The sequence below is a fragment of the Bemisia tabaci genome, chromosome 5, assembly GCF_918797505.1.
Source record: "Bemisia tabaci chromosome 5, PGI_BMITA_v3".
Classification (NCBI taxonomy): Eukaryota; Metazoa; Arthropoda; class Insecta; order Hemiptera; family Aleyrodidae; genus Bemisia; species Bemisia tabaci.
The window spans coordinates 23,841,525-23,858,115 of NC_092797.1; the positions used below are offsets into that span (position 1 = coordinate 23,841,525).

Consider the following 16,591-nt stretch of genomic DNA (forward strand, 5'->3'; position numbering starts at 1 on the left):
GCCTTCTTAATGTTCATCAATTGTCACAGTTCGTTCAAAAGCTCTACCGGACCAGTTATATGCATTCCACACTTATCGATAGCCCTAGATAAGCCCACTCTATTTAGATTAACTCACAGCGGCCGTAGGGGCGCAAGGCACCCTCCGGGGGTTTGAATTGCGTAGCGGCCGGAGGGGTAATCCTCTAGTATATTCATGATGATATACTGTAAAGAAAAGAACGGTATGATGCAAATGAAAGGGCACTCATTAGATTTTCTAAAATGAAGTTCGGTAGCGTTTGACCTTATTAGTTTTTTATGAAGATAACTCTCTGTGATGCTGCTAGACATTTTCTTTTAATATTACACGAAAATAAGATATTAATTATGAATTCCTGTTCAATATTAGTCATTATAATTCTGGTTCAGTTATTTATAATTATTTGTGTAATTTTAGATAAGTATGATGGTCGCTAGTCGGGACATTTAGGCCGGTTTCAGCAAAGAAATAGTCTATGGTATTATTGATGCGTTTGGAATTCGGCAAAAAATCAGGATTAAAATGTTTTTCAATCCTCCACAAACAATAGATACGATGAGCATATCTGCACGGCAAGAAGTCTGCTAATGCATGATGACCTCTCTTACTTCACCCATTGCACTGATACATTTGCGCTTGGATGTTAACAGACGATGCTGCCTTTTACTAAATACTATACTCAATGCACCGAAAAGAACAGTGGCGTGGCGTGAATGATCGATTATCGATATTTCCCCATTTGCAGCTATGATAAAGAATCGATTATTATGGCGTCCGTTGGTAACACCCTGTTTGACGATCCTCTCCCATTGGTTTGAATGGCAGATCAATCGATATATCGCAAAGCACGCCACGCCGCGGAAAAGAATTAATTCCGCTCGTGAAAGGGTAAGCAAATCTTAACAAAATACCATCCATGAGAATCCGAACTTTCAATCTGTTGGATGTGCAAGTCGGTGTCGAACCGATCACCGGTCTTACGTGAAGAGCGCATATGTGAATGAGCTCAATATTGCGGCAAGCATCGGATCCAGAAAGTTTAAAGAAACAATTTTTACATGTCCCACAAAATGAAATTCAATAATTGAAGTGTCAAAGTGTGAAATTAAAAACAAAGTTCTGAAGCTTTTTCTTTGTTAAATTATTCTTGCCATAAAAAATGGCTCGGCGTGTACTGTGGCATCAGTGCTGATCCAAAGGCTAATAAGTCCGTTCATTTTCATTCATATCCTGCACGACTGACTCACGAGCAGTGGCGAGGCATGCATGATCGATTATCGATATTTCCCCATTTGAGCTACGGTAAAGGATCGATTATTAATGTATTCGTTGCGAACACCCATGCTTATCGACTGTTTCTATAGGTTCAAATGGCAGCTCAAACAATATATAGCAAAGCACGCCACGCCACTGGTTGCTTGCCGCCGAGCGCCTATTTTCGCACATCAACCTTAAGCAGATCGATCAGTGATGCAAGCAGTGTGTGGAGTGTAATCTGGCACGTCAATTAAAATATTACCTCACGGAAGAAAACAAGGCTTTTCTTGGCGGATCCTCAATACTGCGCTGTTTAAGGCTTATCGATGGTGAAACCTGAGGAACACGTATTTCAATTTCCAATGTTGCAACCATCGTCGCATTTACCCGACGGAAAATTTAGTCAAACCTTTTTTTAAAAAAAAATATGAAAAATCTCGATATTTTTCTACGGGAGACTTTTTGATCTCAATTCCAAAACCTTCAGAGTAACGGCGTGATTATTATGTCAAATGTTGCATTTTGTAAAGTAGCACAAAAGTGTACTCTTACGGATTTGAAATAAAGTTTTAAATTACTAACACCTCGAATCAATTGTGACAGGACCTGTGGAAAGGGAACGCATCTTCACGAAGTTTAAAATTAAGTTATGATTACCACTGCATAGAAGGAGAAAACATGGGAATTTTTAGGTGAGTATGACCCCCAAAAGTTCTAAAGTTGAGGGAGCTATGCCGCATTAAAGCTCCAAGACAAAAATTCTCAAGTTTAAGGTTAAACTTTTAAGTTCAATTTAGGCTAGGAATTCTGGCATACACACAGATAAGGATTTCTGGCGCCCTTTTTGCTGAGAAAATTAAACTAAAACCGTGCGTGGCTTGTTCTCAAACTTACCAGAGAGCGTTTTCCGTTGAGACATTAAAATCACTTCGTTTGACCCTTTCCAATACATTCGCGGCTCCCCTCCAACAATTTACTCTCGAATATAAGATTCCTGTCTAGAGATTCTGTAACAATTTTCCCCTGTGCTTTTTGCTGGGTGTTTGTTAAAAATGTGCTCATTCTAAACCACAAACTGAGATCGCTGAAGCAGCAAAATGCAGGAATCACGTCAGAGACTTTAACGCAACACAAGGAAAGTGGGCGTACCGACAAGCGCGAGTTGGAATTCGGACGAATAGGCAACTAAACTAACACAAGGGCTGAGCGTATAGTATCACAAAAATTGAAGGCGCTTTCGAGATCACGATTGTGGTTGTGAAGTTTTTTATGAGTAGATTTTCACCATGCTTATTAGAATTTTTGAGATTTATCCATACGATTAGCAAACCATTTGCAAATTGTCAGCGATTGCCAGTGGCTCGCGACGTATAAGCTTTTCGACCATGGATATGAATAATATAAAAAGCAACGAAAAAAATCGCTGCAATTAAGTTGGTCTCAAACCAATTCAAAACCTAAAGATACATTTTTTTGGATTGAATACTACTTTACGGAGAGGTGAAATATTTTCTGTCAAAACTTACCATAGAATGGCCGAGATACTCTGCCGCATTATCTGATATGTATAGTAACTTTCCATTTTGTGTCATCATCAGCAGGAAACCGCTGAGTGCCTGGAACAAAAAGAAAAAAGAGGTATAATAATTGTTCCTACGATGACAAATTATACTGCGTTTAATTGAATTCCAATCGCTTAGGGAAGAAACAAATTCAATATCACTATATTGGGATGAATACGGTGTTATCTTTCAAAATCTCTGTTCTATGATATAAATGTACACCGAACGGAGACTGAACTTAGATCAATGAGAGTTAACAAAGAAAACCCTACTAGTTTTCGTCACGAAATCGAGCAAAGACCAAAAAACTCCTCATGCTCCTCCGATTAAAGGGCGTATCTCTGATATTACAATAGCCCCGGATAACATAGAGTTATACGCATAGATCACGGCTCATGAGGGATCTGAAGTATGCCTTCCCGTTAGCATAGCGACGAAAAGACTGGAAAATCCGCTGTTATTCGTGACGTCATCGTAAGGATAGCCCATCAAATCGAATGAGCCCCACACCACAACAAAGACGTAATCGTTTCCAATGCTACTAATGAGGATAAATCGATACATATCGGTTTTTTTTTCCGTGACGCAGCGGTAATAGCGTCTGTGAGGCCGCGAACCAAGTATCGATGCACTCCAGCTCCACAGCGGGAGGGGGCGCACAGTGGATCGAGTCAGTCGGACATAAAATTTCTAATTCAAGCTGCAAATTTTGATGTTTAATTCGTCACACTTTAAATTTTAAGGGGTGTTCCGGAATGAAAATTTCACGAGGAAACCAATGGAACCACTTTCAAGACTTCGAAGTTTTGTATGAGCGGAGTTTTAAGCTTTTAAAGTTTCGAAATTTTATCCGACCTCTCTCATCGACTCGATCCACTGAGCGGCGGCGGCCGTGATGAGCCATGAGCGGAGCTTCGAAAGTCGAGCGTTTAGTCTCTATTTTGCGGAAATCGTATCACGGAATTGTAGACGGTGAGGGGGAGGTGGTGGAGGGGGAGGGTTGGATCAGAAGTCGGTCTTCCAGAGCACGGACTCGACGAAGACGGCGACGGTGGGGGTGTAATTACTTGAATGAAGATGATGGATTCGTGAATTTGGAGCGCGGAGAGTTGTGCCGTTGTGGCCGACACGGAGACGCTCCGAGATCTTGCCCGTCCGCACGGTTGCCGCTCCTGGACCCGCGTCTAGGAAATACACTGAAAAAAAAATCTCGGTGAATTGACTAAGGAAAGGGTAAAATTACTAGGAATTCAGGGTTCTATTTGGACTACATTTTGCAATTTGGAACTATAAATTCTGGCCCGGTTTAAAAACAACGTATGTGCGTTAGTTTCCCTATGTGCATAAGTGTTTTTTCAGATGAGCCGGAATTTTTAGTTCCAAATCGCAAAATGCAGTCCATTTGATCCCAGTTTTTTCTTGGTAAAATTACCATTTATGGAATTGGTAATTTTACCGAAAAATCTAGGTAAAATTGTTGAACTTTCTTGGTGATTTCACTGACCTTGGTAAAAATGCCAATATTTTTCATCGACTGTGGTAAAATTACCGGGATAAAATGGCAAAGTTACCGGGAATTGATTACCAACAAAAGTGGTATTCTTACCTGAAAAAAACAGTAAAAATACCGGTTTTTAGGTAAGCTTACCAGTCTGTCTTGGTAAAATTACCAATAATTGGTAAAAAAAAGTGAGATGGTAAAGGTACCAACGGACCTTGGTAAAAACGCCGAGAATTTTTTTTTCAGTGTAGATGCAGAGCACGTGTGCTTTCCGTCGGAGGCCGCGGGCTTTGAAAAAATATTCAGGGTCTCGATCGGACGCAAACTAAAATCCGAGTTTCTCAATTGGACGCATCAAAACCTATAGAAACTATTGCGATAGCGAAAATGTGGAACCGCAGACCTTCGTTGCGGTGTCTCAAAATTTTTGCTAGTTTTTCGAAGAGAAACAAGCCAACTCCAAAGGTCTACGACGTCGCAGGCTGAGATACGTGGTTTCTCACTGTGGCTATCCATAACTGTTCTGACTTAAGCCCTGTCATGTATGATTTCTTTTGGATCTCGAAGCTGATGTCAGAATGTCTTCTTTTTTTATTAAATACGTCCAATGGAGATTCCCTGAAAAAAAACAATTTATTGCTGCATCTGAGAGCATTTAATGAGCCGCATGTGCAGTATTTTTCTTCATTTTTTCCTGCTGTGGAAAATTGTAGAAGGGCAGATTTAAAAGTTCACAACTCTGCCTTCTTGCGACGAGATTAGGCGTCATTTTATCATTTAAACACATGTACTTTTTAAGATTAGGTTATTTCTTCATATCTCCTCTAGTAAGTGCTCATTTTAAAAACCTAGAAAATCATCGTGCTCAGATCACTCAGTAGTTTCTTCCTAAACATGAAATTCACAAATTTTTTGACACCTGCAAATTCTACGATATTACTTGGAACGAGAAACTTTGATAGTGACAGCTATGATCTCGGCACGGGGAGACTTACACAATAAGCCAAATGAGTTCCTCCATGGTATTTTTGAATGCTACCATTTTTATGAAATAGAGAGTTCACAGGAATTTCTCCCGATTCATTTTACGTATGGAAAACAGGTTTAAAGTATGCCTAATTCCGTTAGGATGCTCCAATTAAAGGGAGATCATGGTGCCTTTTATCTATACGAAAATGAGTCCTTGACCACACAATAAGTACAAAATGAGCGGCAAGCCTGTACGTTGGCTAAAATGGGCACCGAGTGGGGAGTTGGGTCCGAGTTGGGATCCCGGTCCGAAGCCGGTGCGCGAAAGGGCTGAATTTCCGCGGTCTCCCTGGGAGCCTGCAGGAGCGGGAGCCACGGAGGCAGCGTGGAGGCGGCGGAGGTGGAGGCAAGGCAGAACATTTGGTGGAGAGCGCCTTTAATGTATATTGCTCGGCGTCTAATCTGCATAGTAATAGCTCGGAAGAAGAGGTCAGAGGCTACTTATGGTTTAGATGTGGGTCAGAATGGTGAACGAGAGGACACCGGCATGGATATGGACGTTCCACGTCCACGTCACATCGCCCTAGCCGCCACCGCAACCGACGCGCCCGTTGCCAACTCTTCGCCGTCACGCCGTGACGTAAATAACGAACCTACCCAGAGATTTTTTCTTCTTTCAGTTTTGGTCGTTTTTGACCATCAAAAGCTTCCTTTTTTGTACGGATACCTCTTTTCCCCACATTTTATACCTCTTTTACATTTTTTTACCTTGTTTTTACCTTTTTTAAATCTTGTTTTACCTTTTTAGCCATTTTTTACCTTTTTTAATCTTTTTTCACCTTTTTAACCATGTTTTACCATTTTTTTACCATGTTTTACCTTTATAATCTTTTTTAACTTTTAAAACAATTTTGTACCATTTTTTTTACCTTTTTAACCTTTTTTAACTTTTTTATCATTTTCACCCTCTTAACCTTTTTTACCATCATTTACCTTTTTAACATTTTGAGCCTTTTTTTTACTTTTTTACCATTTTTTACCGTTTTACCCTTTTCGCCTTTTTCACCTTTTTAACCTCTTTTACCTTTTTTTTTACCTTCTTAAGTAATTAATCTGTACTGTGCTAAAATGAAATTAAAGCCCACTACATTTCCATGGCAACTAAATTTGTCAGGTCTTGGTTCAATATAAAAGAGAGATTACTTGCAATTCCTTGTGCCTCTGCACAATTCAGTTATCTGTCTCTAAATAATAATTTAGTATTAATTTTAACCAAGCCATGATGTTCATTCACGATAGATGACATAATTCATCGCACCATTGAAACGGCGTTACGTCCGTTGATTCACAACGTGGAAAGCGTTTGCAATTTTGCCCGCATATCCACGGGAATCGGGAGAATTTTCAAACAGAGGCGGCAACAAAGATTTGAGACCAACACTACCGCCGCTGCACAAACGCCGCGGTCTCGCGCCGCGATGTTCCCACGCTTGCTTCATCTTTTTATCACTAGTCCTCCCCGCTGAATGGCCCAGTGTAAACATCTCTCAACAACACTACCAATATTTATTGAATCACACATTTACTCAACTTGGATCGATTGAGCTGATGTTCGGTGTCTTATAATGGCCGCGGTTCGAATCGGCATAATGGTCATTCTCAACAAACGGAGAAGACCGTTGGTGAAGATAAGCTCCACGCTAACTTTTAGAGTCTAGTGCAACATAAATTCAATATGGACCGGCTGGTAATATTAAATAATATTAAATTAAGCGATCTGTTTAAGTTATTGTGGTTCTCGCTAAATTCACCAGGAATATCAGCGGATAAGCAACTCTCCCCCATTACCGATTAAAATCACCTACATGCCACACTACATCTACTATCTGCTACATTTTAGGATAGTAAAGTATCTAACTTTTCAATGTATTGAAGTCACTTATTTTCACTGTGGAATTGAAAATAATATAATTGCAAATAATCAGAAGTAATCAAATTGGAAGTATGATGTGTTGGCCCTGATTTTGGCCACCAGAAACAAACATCAAAAGTTTCAAGTTCAAATCTTACGCAGAAAACGATTTACGTAAGAGGAAGCTCGGAAATCAACTCTGTAACGATATTTTAACAAGCTTAACTCAACTGCGGAGGTTAGATTACACAAACTTAGGTCATTTGTACTTTACTTTTTAAGCAATTTAATTACGATCATTTCTTTGAAAATCAAAATGAGACTTTAGATTTGCACCATTGCAAATCGAGATACGTGGTTGGCAAGTTCACATTCACCATCGAATAGTTTCCGTTTTCCTCTAATTTACAGCCGATGGATGCGCAAAAGAAGGCGATCCTCATCACGGAGCTTAGATACAACTATTCGTGCTCCATGAACGTGTGTGTTGCATACGGAAAAATTGAAGGCGCTTTTACTTTGCTTGCCCGGACTGAGATGCGCGCGATGAGGATGGTGCTCTGCGCGCAGCGTAAGTGGTTGACAACCACTGTGGAACTGAAGAACGCTTCAAAGATTTACGCAAATCATACGTGTTCTATCCCTTAAACTCTACGCTGGGCTGCTACGCGCCGCAGGCTTATTTTTCTATTCGCCTGTTTAAGTCTCTTCAGTGGGCTGGCGGTGCTCGGCCTGGCGTGGCAGCATTGCATGGACCGAAGCTGGCGGCACTATGTCTGCTCCGACCTGCAGAGAATATAGTCTGTATGCGCATCTCAGATACAAAGAATTCTTGAACACTCCCCTCTCATTTTTATTTACCTCGCACATTAGATTATGGATTCAGTATTCAGTTGGTTTAGTTTTAGAAGTTTCTATAACTGTGCAAGTGAAAATTCTAATCAATCTCGCTCATTGAAGATTTTCCTGTACACTTTCATGTTGAATTTGACATGCTTAAATGACAAAAAATTGGATGGTTCTGAGATTACAAGCGCCGAGAACATATAAGGATGGAGAAATTACCACTGATTGCTTTGAAATAAAAGTGAACACCTTAGTCGAGTAATTATAAACTTTAAAAAAAAAAAAATTCTTGGGTGTTACTGTATTAATTCTGGCGTGACTGTTACAAGCAGTGACCAGATTTGTAAAACTATGTCGGCACGACGAGACAGATTATAGCCCTATCTGAACCATGCAATTTATCGCATTTCGATTTCTTATCGGGCTGCTTTGAACTTTTAAAAATCGGGCCGCAGATAAACTCAATCTTATAATATGATTTATATACGAGTATATTGAGCTTATCTGAAAAACAGGAATATATTTTTGCGATGATGCAAACCATTTACAGGGATCTCATGTTTTTTTTTTTTTTTGTGCCGTTCCTAAAATAAATCATAAAGGTCATCTGGTTATCCATCGAATAGTTTGACTAAACCATATCGCGCATCAGTGAACTGTTGTCAACAAATACGTCATGAGCAAAACTTTCTGCTTGCGCACATAAATTTTTATTTTTCACATAGAGAAATAAGTAACTTCAAGTGATTATTGAGCTTGTATGACACGAAAGGCCTAGAGAAATTTGCCACGCTGGTGGAATCACGATTCCGTATTTTTTCCGTTATTGAGATCGGAAGAAATGAACGCTAGCGCAAAGGGTCGATATCGATGGAAGTAGATGAGTCATGATGAACTTTGCGCTCAAAACTCAAGACTACCCAAGAGGCCTGCTCTCTTTCCTTTTGGAATAATAAAAATAAAGTGAACTATTCTTTGCTACAGGAAACGAAGTTGAAATTTCAGACAAGAACTGATGACGAAAATTTACGGACCGTTTCAACCGTTACGCAAAGCGCAACTTACACTGAATGTGACATCTTGGCGCGTAAGTGTTTCATTCGTGATCGAGAAGGGGTGATTTACTGAGTTGCTCTACTAACCAATAGAATGACAAGGTAACTAGAGTCTTCTTTTATCTGATACTGCATTACCACGTCTATAACTATTCACTCACTCGGCCTGCGTTTCACTGTCAAATACGGTGATAGTGCTAAAATTTAACTTTGGATTGAGTTATTTCTCATCTGTTAGGTTTCTGTTTTCTTTTTTTTTCTTATGAAAGTATGATTAATTGTATTCGGCCGTGACAAAAAAGAGAGAATTTCCTTACTTGCAATCTCATGTCACTGTGTTAACTTGTGTGACCCTGTTTTTTGTCATACACAATTTTCAGACCATCAACGATTTTCAAACGACTGTACACTGTACTTTCCAAGAAAATATTTTTACGAAAGAATAAAACACAAATAACTTTCTCTTTTTTCTTTGCCTAATAAAATTTTTTATGAAAAAAATGTGCTTTTAGTATGTAGAAGATTAAGAAAGAATAAAAACAACTTAAATGAAGGGAGTGATTACAAATGATTTTAATTGAAATGCTCAGAGGACAAGGTGCATAAATTCAGTTTTTACTATTTCAAGAAATATTTGTTTAAAGTTTCAGAATTACATGGAGCCTTACGGCCAAAAGACATTTGAACTTCACTTTTTGATGTTTAAAAATTGTATTTTAGTCGTGAACTTTTTACAGAGTATATTTTAAGACGAGTTTTAGTTGAAACCATTGATATCTTATCTCTATCTCAAGTTTTTCAAAAACTTCACTTTGTTGCATCTTGTCTTCGAAGTCCCTCAATTTAGATCTGATCTGTGTTCACTCATTGTCAGAGATGATTTAATATTTGAGCTGAAGCATGCGCGACACAACATTTTTACGCAACAAAAGCAGGCGCGAGCAAGACGCGAAGCTTGAGACACAGCAAGATGGCAATAAAGGTATCGCAAAGCTCGAGCAAGAATTGAAAATAGGAGACCCGATGCGGACACCCATCACAGACATGAGTTATTAGAGTTGAAAAACTGACAGGTAACAGGACACCTATCGCACTCGCGGGTTAAAGATCAGGCCATTTCGTTTACTCTTCCTTGACTTACGACTGTCATAAACAACATTTCGTGTGCGTTTCCACTTTTTATCCATCTTTTCGCGTGCCTCGAGTCTTGAACTTGCTCCGGAGTAATATAGAAAGTTTGATTCACCCATTTTCTTCATTTTCTTTCAACTTCTTACACTCCGCTTCGAGTGGGTCAATTTAATGGTATCAGTGTTTCCGTATTGGAGCCAATCAAATTGTTTCTGAGGTGAGAGCGCAACTGTCTATTCGCGATTTTTTATTTCTGTACTTTTGTAAAGCGCAAACGTTAAATGCAAAATCGACGAAAGCACACCTCTTGGGTCCCTCAAGCAAAAGCATCGCCGGAAGTGGTTAATGACATGAAGCAATTCCAAAGTAATGCTTTTCACTCATTACATGCATTGTTATCGTTTTATTTATTTTTCCCCTTTATTCTTATTTTAGTATTTGCTAACATGAAGCATATTCCATAACAGAGAATTATTGTCAAATTAGAATTTAAAAACAGCTTAATTTCATCCAGTTTGGAAAAGACTAAAATCCTACTGGTCAATTGGAAAATGAATATTTCAGCGCTCGGGAACCTTTTGACGCTCAAATTTCTCTCCGTCCTGATCTAAACTCACATTGCATAAACAATTTATTTTTGAATTTCTGTACCCGATGGATTAAAACTCGTCTCTTTATTATGAGAAGACTTGAAACTAGCTGTTATTAGCGAGGTACGAGTATCAAATATCTGACTTCCTTTGAAGCTGGATATGTTGCTGTTAGATCTAAACTTAAGGAAAATTTAGAGTATCCTAAAGTGCCGTTGCGAATAAGCGTTGCGGAGTTTGACCCTAAATTTTTTCCATATCTGCAAATTAAAGCCTCGAATTTTGCCTGGGTCACATAAGTGTAGATTCTAGAAGCCTACGTAAAATACATGAAGAGCCGCAGCGAGCCATAAATACATATTTGACCCACACCAAAGGAGTAATTAAAATTGTCCGTCTTAAATGCTGCAAGCAAAACATATATCACATTTGCACGGTATCGTAGGCATGAAATCCAGTTAATACACCGAGGAATTGGTAAAAGGAACGGGAAGGCTGGAGAGACCTTCCGCCGTGCTAAGAAAAAACGACGTAAGAGCCTTTAGACGTTGCCAAATTACATTCAATAAAACACGAATTTCCTGGTGAACTTACGAATATTTTCTATCAAATTTTTTTACATAATTTCCCTCGAAATTTCACCTAAAGTTCCTGAAAATTTCAAGACAAATTTCTATAAATTTCTACAGAGACTAGTATTTTATCGAAGGAAATTTGGCAACTCTCGAATGTTCATACGGCGTTTTTTCCAAGCACGGCAGAAGGTGGCAATGAGCAGTCGGCGCAGGGACACCCCGAGCCGCGCTGTAATGAAAATATCCTGGATATTCGGTCGGCGTCCGTTCCAGAAACAAAAGCACAATAACGCTCCGTTGTTATTTATAAGCCTGCAAAGTTGAGGAAACTTAGCGCGAACATATATCTTACTTACGTTGATTACAGCAAGTAGCCATGGAATAGCACCAATGAATCATTCCTTCGAATCCTCAAACGCAGCCTCGACCATCCGCGAGCGCGCATGCGCACGGAACCTGTCCCCTGGGCTAATGCCGCGTCGCACGCCAATGATTGATATTCGATATACTACTGTGTAGTCTCTGTCGTTGCCATTGTTCTCGTTTTTCAGTACGCACACCAACCCCCTGCCTGCCCCCCGAAACGGACAAACTGCTGCCCATTATTCAAATACGCTTGTCCAAGTTGCGGATCCTTGTTCGCTAATTTTGTGCAAACTTCCTGCATGCTAATACTCTTGGGGACTGGACTTCGTCTCCGGAATCCCTGAAAAGCCTCGCATTTAACGAAGCGACTAGTTCCGATGGGAGATGCTTATCTCGCCGCTGACCCGAAATTAGAAAGAGTATGGGTGGACTTACATATCCTACTTCCTGAACTATGGGACTGATTGACTCGGACAACCACACATCATGGGAGTTGTTCGTAACTTGCTGTATGAAAAGGAGGCTTCGAATACTGGTAGAGGTGAAGTATCCTAAAGTTTAAATTCCATGGGTTTCTTGCATATTAGAGATGAAACTGATCGAATCGACTTATCATTGGTAAAACTGCTGATACTCTAGGTTGCGCACATATCACAAATGCTTTAGGAGGAAAGGAATTTAGGAATACTTAATCCTAAATAAACAACAAAATATCAAAAACCAATACCTACATTTTTCGCAAATAATGTGAAACATTTTTTATCTCTCCTTCTCTGGAGCACATTATGAAAAAATACTTTGAAAGAATCGAAATCAACAAAAAAAATATAATCATGGTTTGTGAGTTTCCTTGCTGATTTAGATTTCGTTTTCTACACTTCTTCCCAGACAAACCTAATCGGCGACTCTGTAGAAATAAAGTACTCGGGGGCATGAGCAATTTAAGGAGCTGCGATACAAACCAGAATAACGGTGCGTTTTAGAGTTATTCAAGACGGTTTTGATGGGCTTACGTAGTTTGATTTCTGTAAAATAATTTTACCTGAAAAAAGTCTCTTCATGTAGCTAACTTTTTTGTTAGAAACTGATCCATTGAATCATACTTGGTGCTCTTGTTGTTGATGATCCATGAATAACAGAATTTAATGATTTGACACAATTAACTCACACAGGATTTGGAAACCTCTGCGTTTCATTGTTACGGGTTGAACTATCGCAAATTAATCATTCAGTATATTGCAATAATTTTCAATCAATGCTTCAAACATGGTAAAAATCAGCCACTAAATCAGTCTATAAACAGCCCAACTAATTGTCCAGATTTTTTTCTCTGAAGGGTGGGGGGAGGCTGGAAGTGGGGTGTCTGTAGACACAGTCTCTCCCCTCAAGTTGTGTCAAAGGCGTGGCGTAAAATCGCGACCAAACGGTCTTGCTGCACTTCAAACACGAAGAGCTGATCGCACGAATGCGAATACGAACAGTGGAGGTAAAGTCTCTTGTGAGGGAGTACGTGAACGGGGGACGTGAACGTGGAGCGTGGACGTTAGGTGGATGGTGGCGCATGCGCGCGTCGCGCGCGTCCCATCGGGCGATCGCCGATCGGATGTAAATTGACTGTAATGCGGCGGTCGAGGCCCTACCCAGCCGATATTTGCCGCGGAATCGTGTATAAAATCTGTTATTTTACGTCTCATAGCAGACGCCAATAACACGATGTCAATACTGGTATCCCTAGTTTTTACGCACTGCGGCTCCGGGCTGCGTGTACCTACAATGTATGCTCGCTCGGTGTCCGAACTGATCGGCTCGGACACGCCGTAAACTCAGGGTCGGGCCACGCTACCTCTTCTCGTACGCCCCTCTCGGCCAGTGGCGTGGCGTGAATTGCGATAGATCGATTGTTATGCCGTTTAAACCTATGTAAAAGGATCGTTAAACAGGGTGTTCGCAGCGAACACCTTAATAAGCGATTCTTTACCATAGCTTCAAATGGCGAGATATCGATAATCGATTATTCACGCCACGCCACTGCTCTCGGCTCGCCATTTCCAATACGTTTCCCCATTGTTTTTCCTATTTTGCGAGTCCAGAAACCTATGTCCGTTTACGATATTGCCGGATTCCGCGTATTTGTTTTTGTTGGGCATTATTCACATGCATCAGGATCATGAAAATAAGGGGTTACTTATGAAGGGCTCTACATCAAGAGGCGTTTTTTGAATGACAATTTAGAGGTTGTACAATGAGTCTCCAGATAGGGAATGAATCAAATAGCTACGCAATATGTTGTTCCTTTCTGCTGGATTTTTGGCTTGTATACAGTTAGCACCTACAGCCATCTCTTCACTATATTGATTTTCTGTAAACATGAAGAGATTTTTTGCATATCCGTTCCTACGGCTTTTCAAATTTTCAGAGATTTCGGCCGATAAGAATATATTTCTCCGGATCTACTTGTCAGGTCCGTCAAAATTTGACGTCACTACCGGGACTCAAACCCGGGACCTATTAACCTAGAGTCGCACGCGCTGATTACTAGGCCAACCTGGCCGGCTAACACGTTTTCCTTCCAAATTACACGAGAAAAACTTGAATGCTTGAAACCGTGGGGAACATTGAGGACGATCCTTGTTTTGACGGGGGCATCCTAGCCAGTAGTGTACCCAAACAACTTTACGTGAAGAGTGGTGAGTTGCCTAATGTTGAAAACTTTTCATGGGTGAGGGTGGTAAAAAATTCGCAGAAACTAGGAAAAATTACATTTCTTTTTCGAAAATATTTTCCGCCCAACATTCCTGAATCGATCTCTTTTGGTGACGCATGGCTTTGGGGACTTAAACGCAAGGTTAGAAAAGTAGACTACGCGTCCTATTCACGATCTTATATTTAAAATGTTTAAATTGTTTTGGCATACTGGCTGAAACACTCTAAAATACATTGATTATTATTATTACTGTGTATTGCGTAATAAAATGCATGGCTTTGGGAACTTCAACGCAAGGTTAGAAAAGTAAACTACACATCCTTTATCTCCGATCTTATACTTAAAATGTTTACAGTGTTTTGGCATATTGGCTGAAACACCCTAAAATACATTGATTATCATTGAGTAATAACATGCATGGCTTCGGAGACTTAAACGCAAGGTTCGAAAAATGAACTACATCTTTTTTTTACGATTTTATGCTTAAAATGCTTACAGTTTTTGTGAGCACTAGCTAAAACACTCTGAAATACACGAAGTATTATTAAGTAATAAAATACATGACTCATAGACGGATCTGACGAGGAGCGTAGTGACGCATGCCCCCCCCTTTTCCCGGAAAAGTAGGAAGAAAAAGGGAAGAACGCTTATGTTTGGTAACTATTCATGACGAAATTGACGCAAACCGAGCAAATTAGACACTTTTAAAATTCAAAAATTTCAAGGGAAGCCCTCCAAGGCCCCCTTCCACCTCCAGTTCCTCGTTTGAAGGGACCATCGCCACATGGTGGACTTATCCATCGGGAGAATACATTTTTGAATAAAAATACGAATTTTTGTGTTTATTCCGTTACATTATAAATATCAAGGAATGTCTCCCTCATGAAAAACGGGAAACCGGTGGAACCGCTATTAAACTTCCACGTTACCTTGTAACAAAGGTAGAGATTTCTAATAGATCCCACATAATTTCCAGTGTGTCCCATTGGCTCGTTTCATCCTGCGCCGTTACCTACGTTTGCAGAGCTTAAACACTTGGCAACGCAACTTGGATGAGGAAGGCGTAGACATATGGTGCCGTCGTAAACAAAGCGTGCGCATGTAAGTGTTGGAACGTCAATTGCCCGGAGATGGGCCGAAGCTGAAGCTGCCCCGAAGTTTCACCGCGGCAGGCCAAACTTGTAAATCGCCACTCCGCCACAATAGTATCGAGTGTTTATTTGGTGTTGGATCCGTTTCTCGGACAATTAAACCAGCTGATTGTTCCTCTCGCGGCCGCGTCCGCGCGGGACATTCTTGGGAATGACAGCGCGGACAGAACCGCCATGCCGCCCGCGCCACCGACAAGAGCCTCGTTACTCGAATCGGATGTGCAATAGCTGTCGATTGATTTTCACGGGCATTATTGCGAGGAGCAACCACTTGGTGCGAGAAACTGATCGGGGTGAATCTTCAGAACTTTTGAGAACAGTCCACCATACTGCCGTCCAAAATTAAAAACGCCTCAATTCAAAACCGCCGTAATGATTCTTCGATTGTTTTCTGAAGAAATTCCAATTTTGGAGGAAAACTAACAAATTTTCATCCTTCATTTTTTTAGTCGACTGTGGCGTACTTTAAGGAATTCAAATGAAAAAGTGAATATCTTGTGGCAATTACAATTTCTTGTAATAGAGCAGAATGCATGAAAGAACAATACTACATTTGGACTGCATTTAGCAATTTGGAACGATGAATTCTGGCTCTTCTGGAAAAACACTTATGTGCATAGGGAAACTTATAGCACATACGTTGTCTTTGAACCGGGCTAGAATTTATTGTTCCAAATTGCAAAATGTAGTCCATTTGAAATGGAGTTGCAGCATTTTTGCTGTAGACGGCAGTATAGTCGATCGAAAAATTGATCATTTCTGGATTTTAGGACAGGTTTTCAGTGTTCTCGAGCATCGCATCACGAGATAAATTGTGCGTTGGGTATTTGTAAACAAGATGTGTTTAAGAAATATTTTGAATCAGCTTTGAATACATACGTCCTGAGTGAATATATTATGAATCGAATGCCAAAACGATTTGCTCTATTCATTCGAGACCTTCTTCCGGAG

The 16,591-nt window shown here is 40.2% G+C and overlaps 1 protein-coding gene across 1 annotated transcript in view; it reads right to left on the bottom strand.

Annotated features, from left to right (window-relative positions):
* The window catches only part of dysf (neuronal PAS domain protein dysfusion), a 225,560-nt gene that overhangs the window by 50,978 nt on the left and 157,991 nt on the right, over positions 1 to 16,591 (bottom strand). The window contains exon 4 of the mRNA XM_019051040.2: positions 2,805 to 2,894. Coding sequence (XP_018906585.2) covers positions 2,805 to 2,894 — 90 coding nt within the window. The remainder of the gene's footprint in view (positions 1 to 2,804; positions 2,895 to 16,591) is intronic.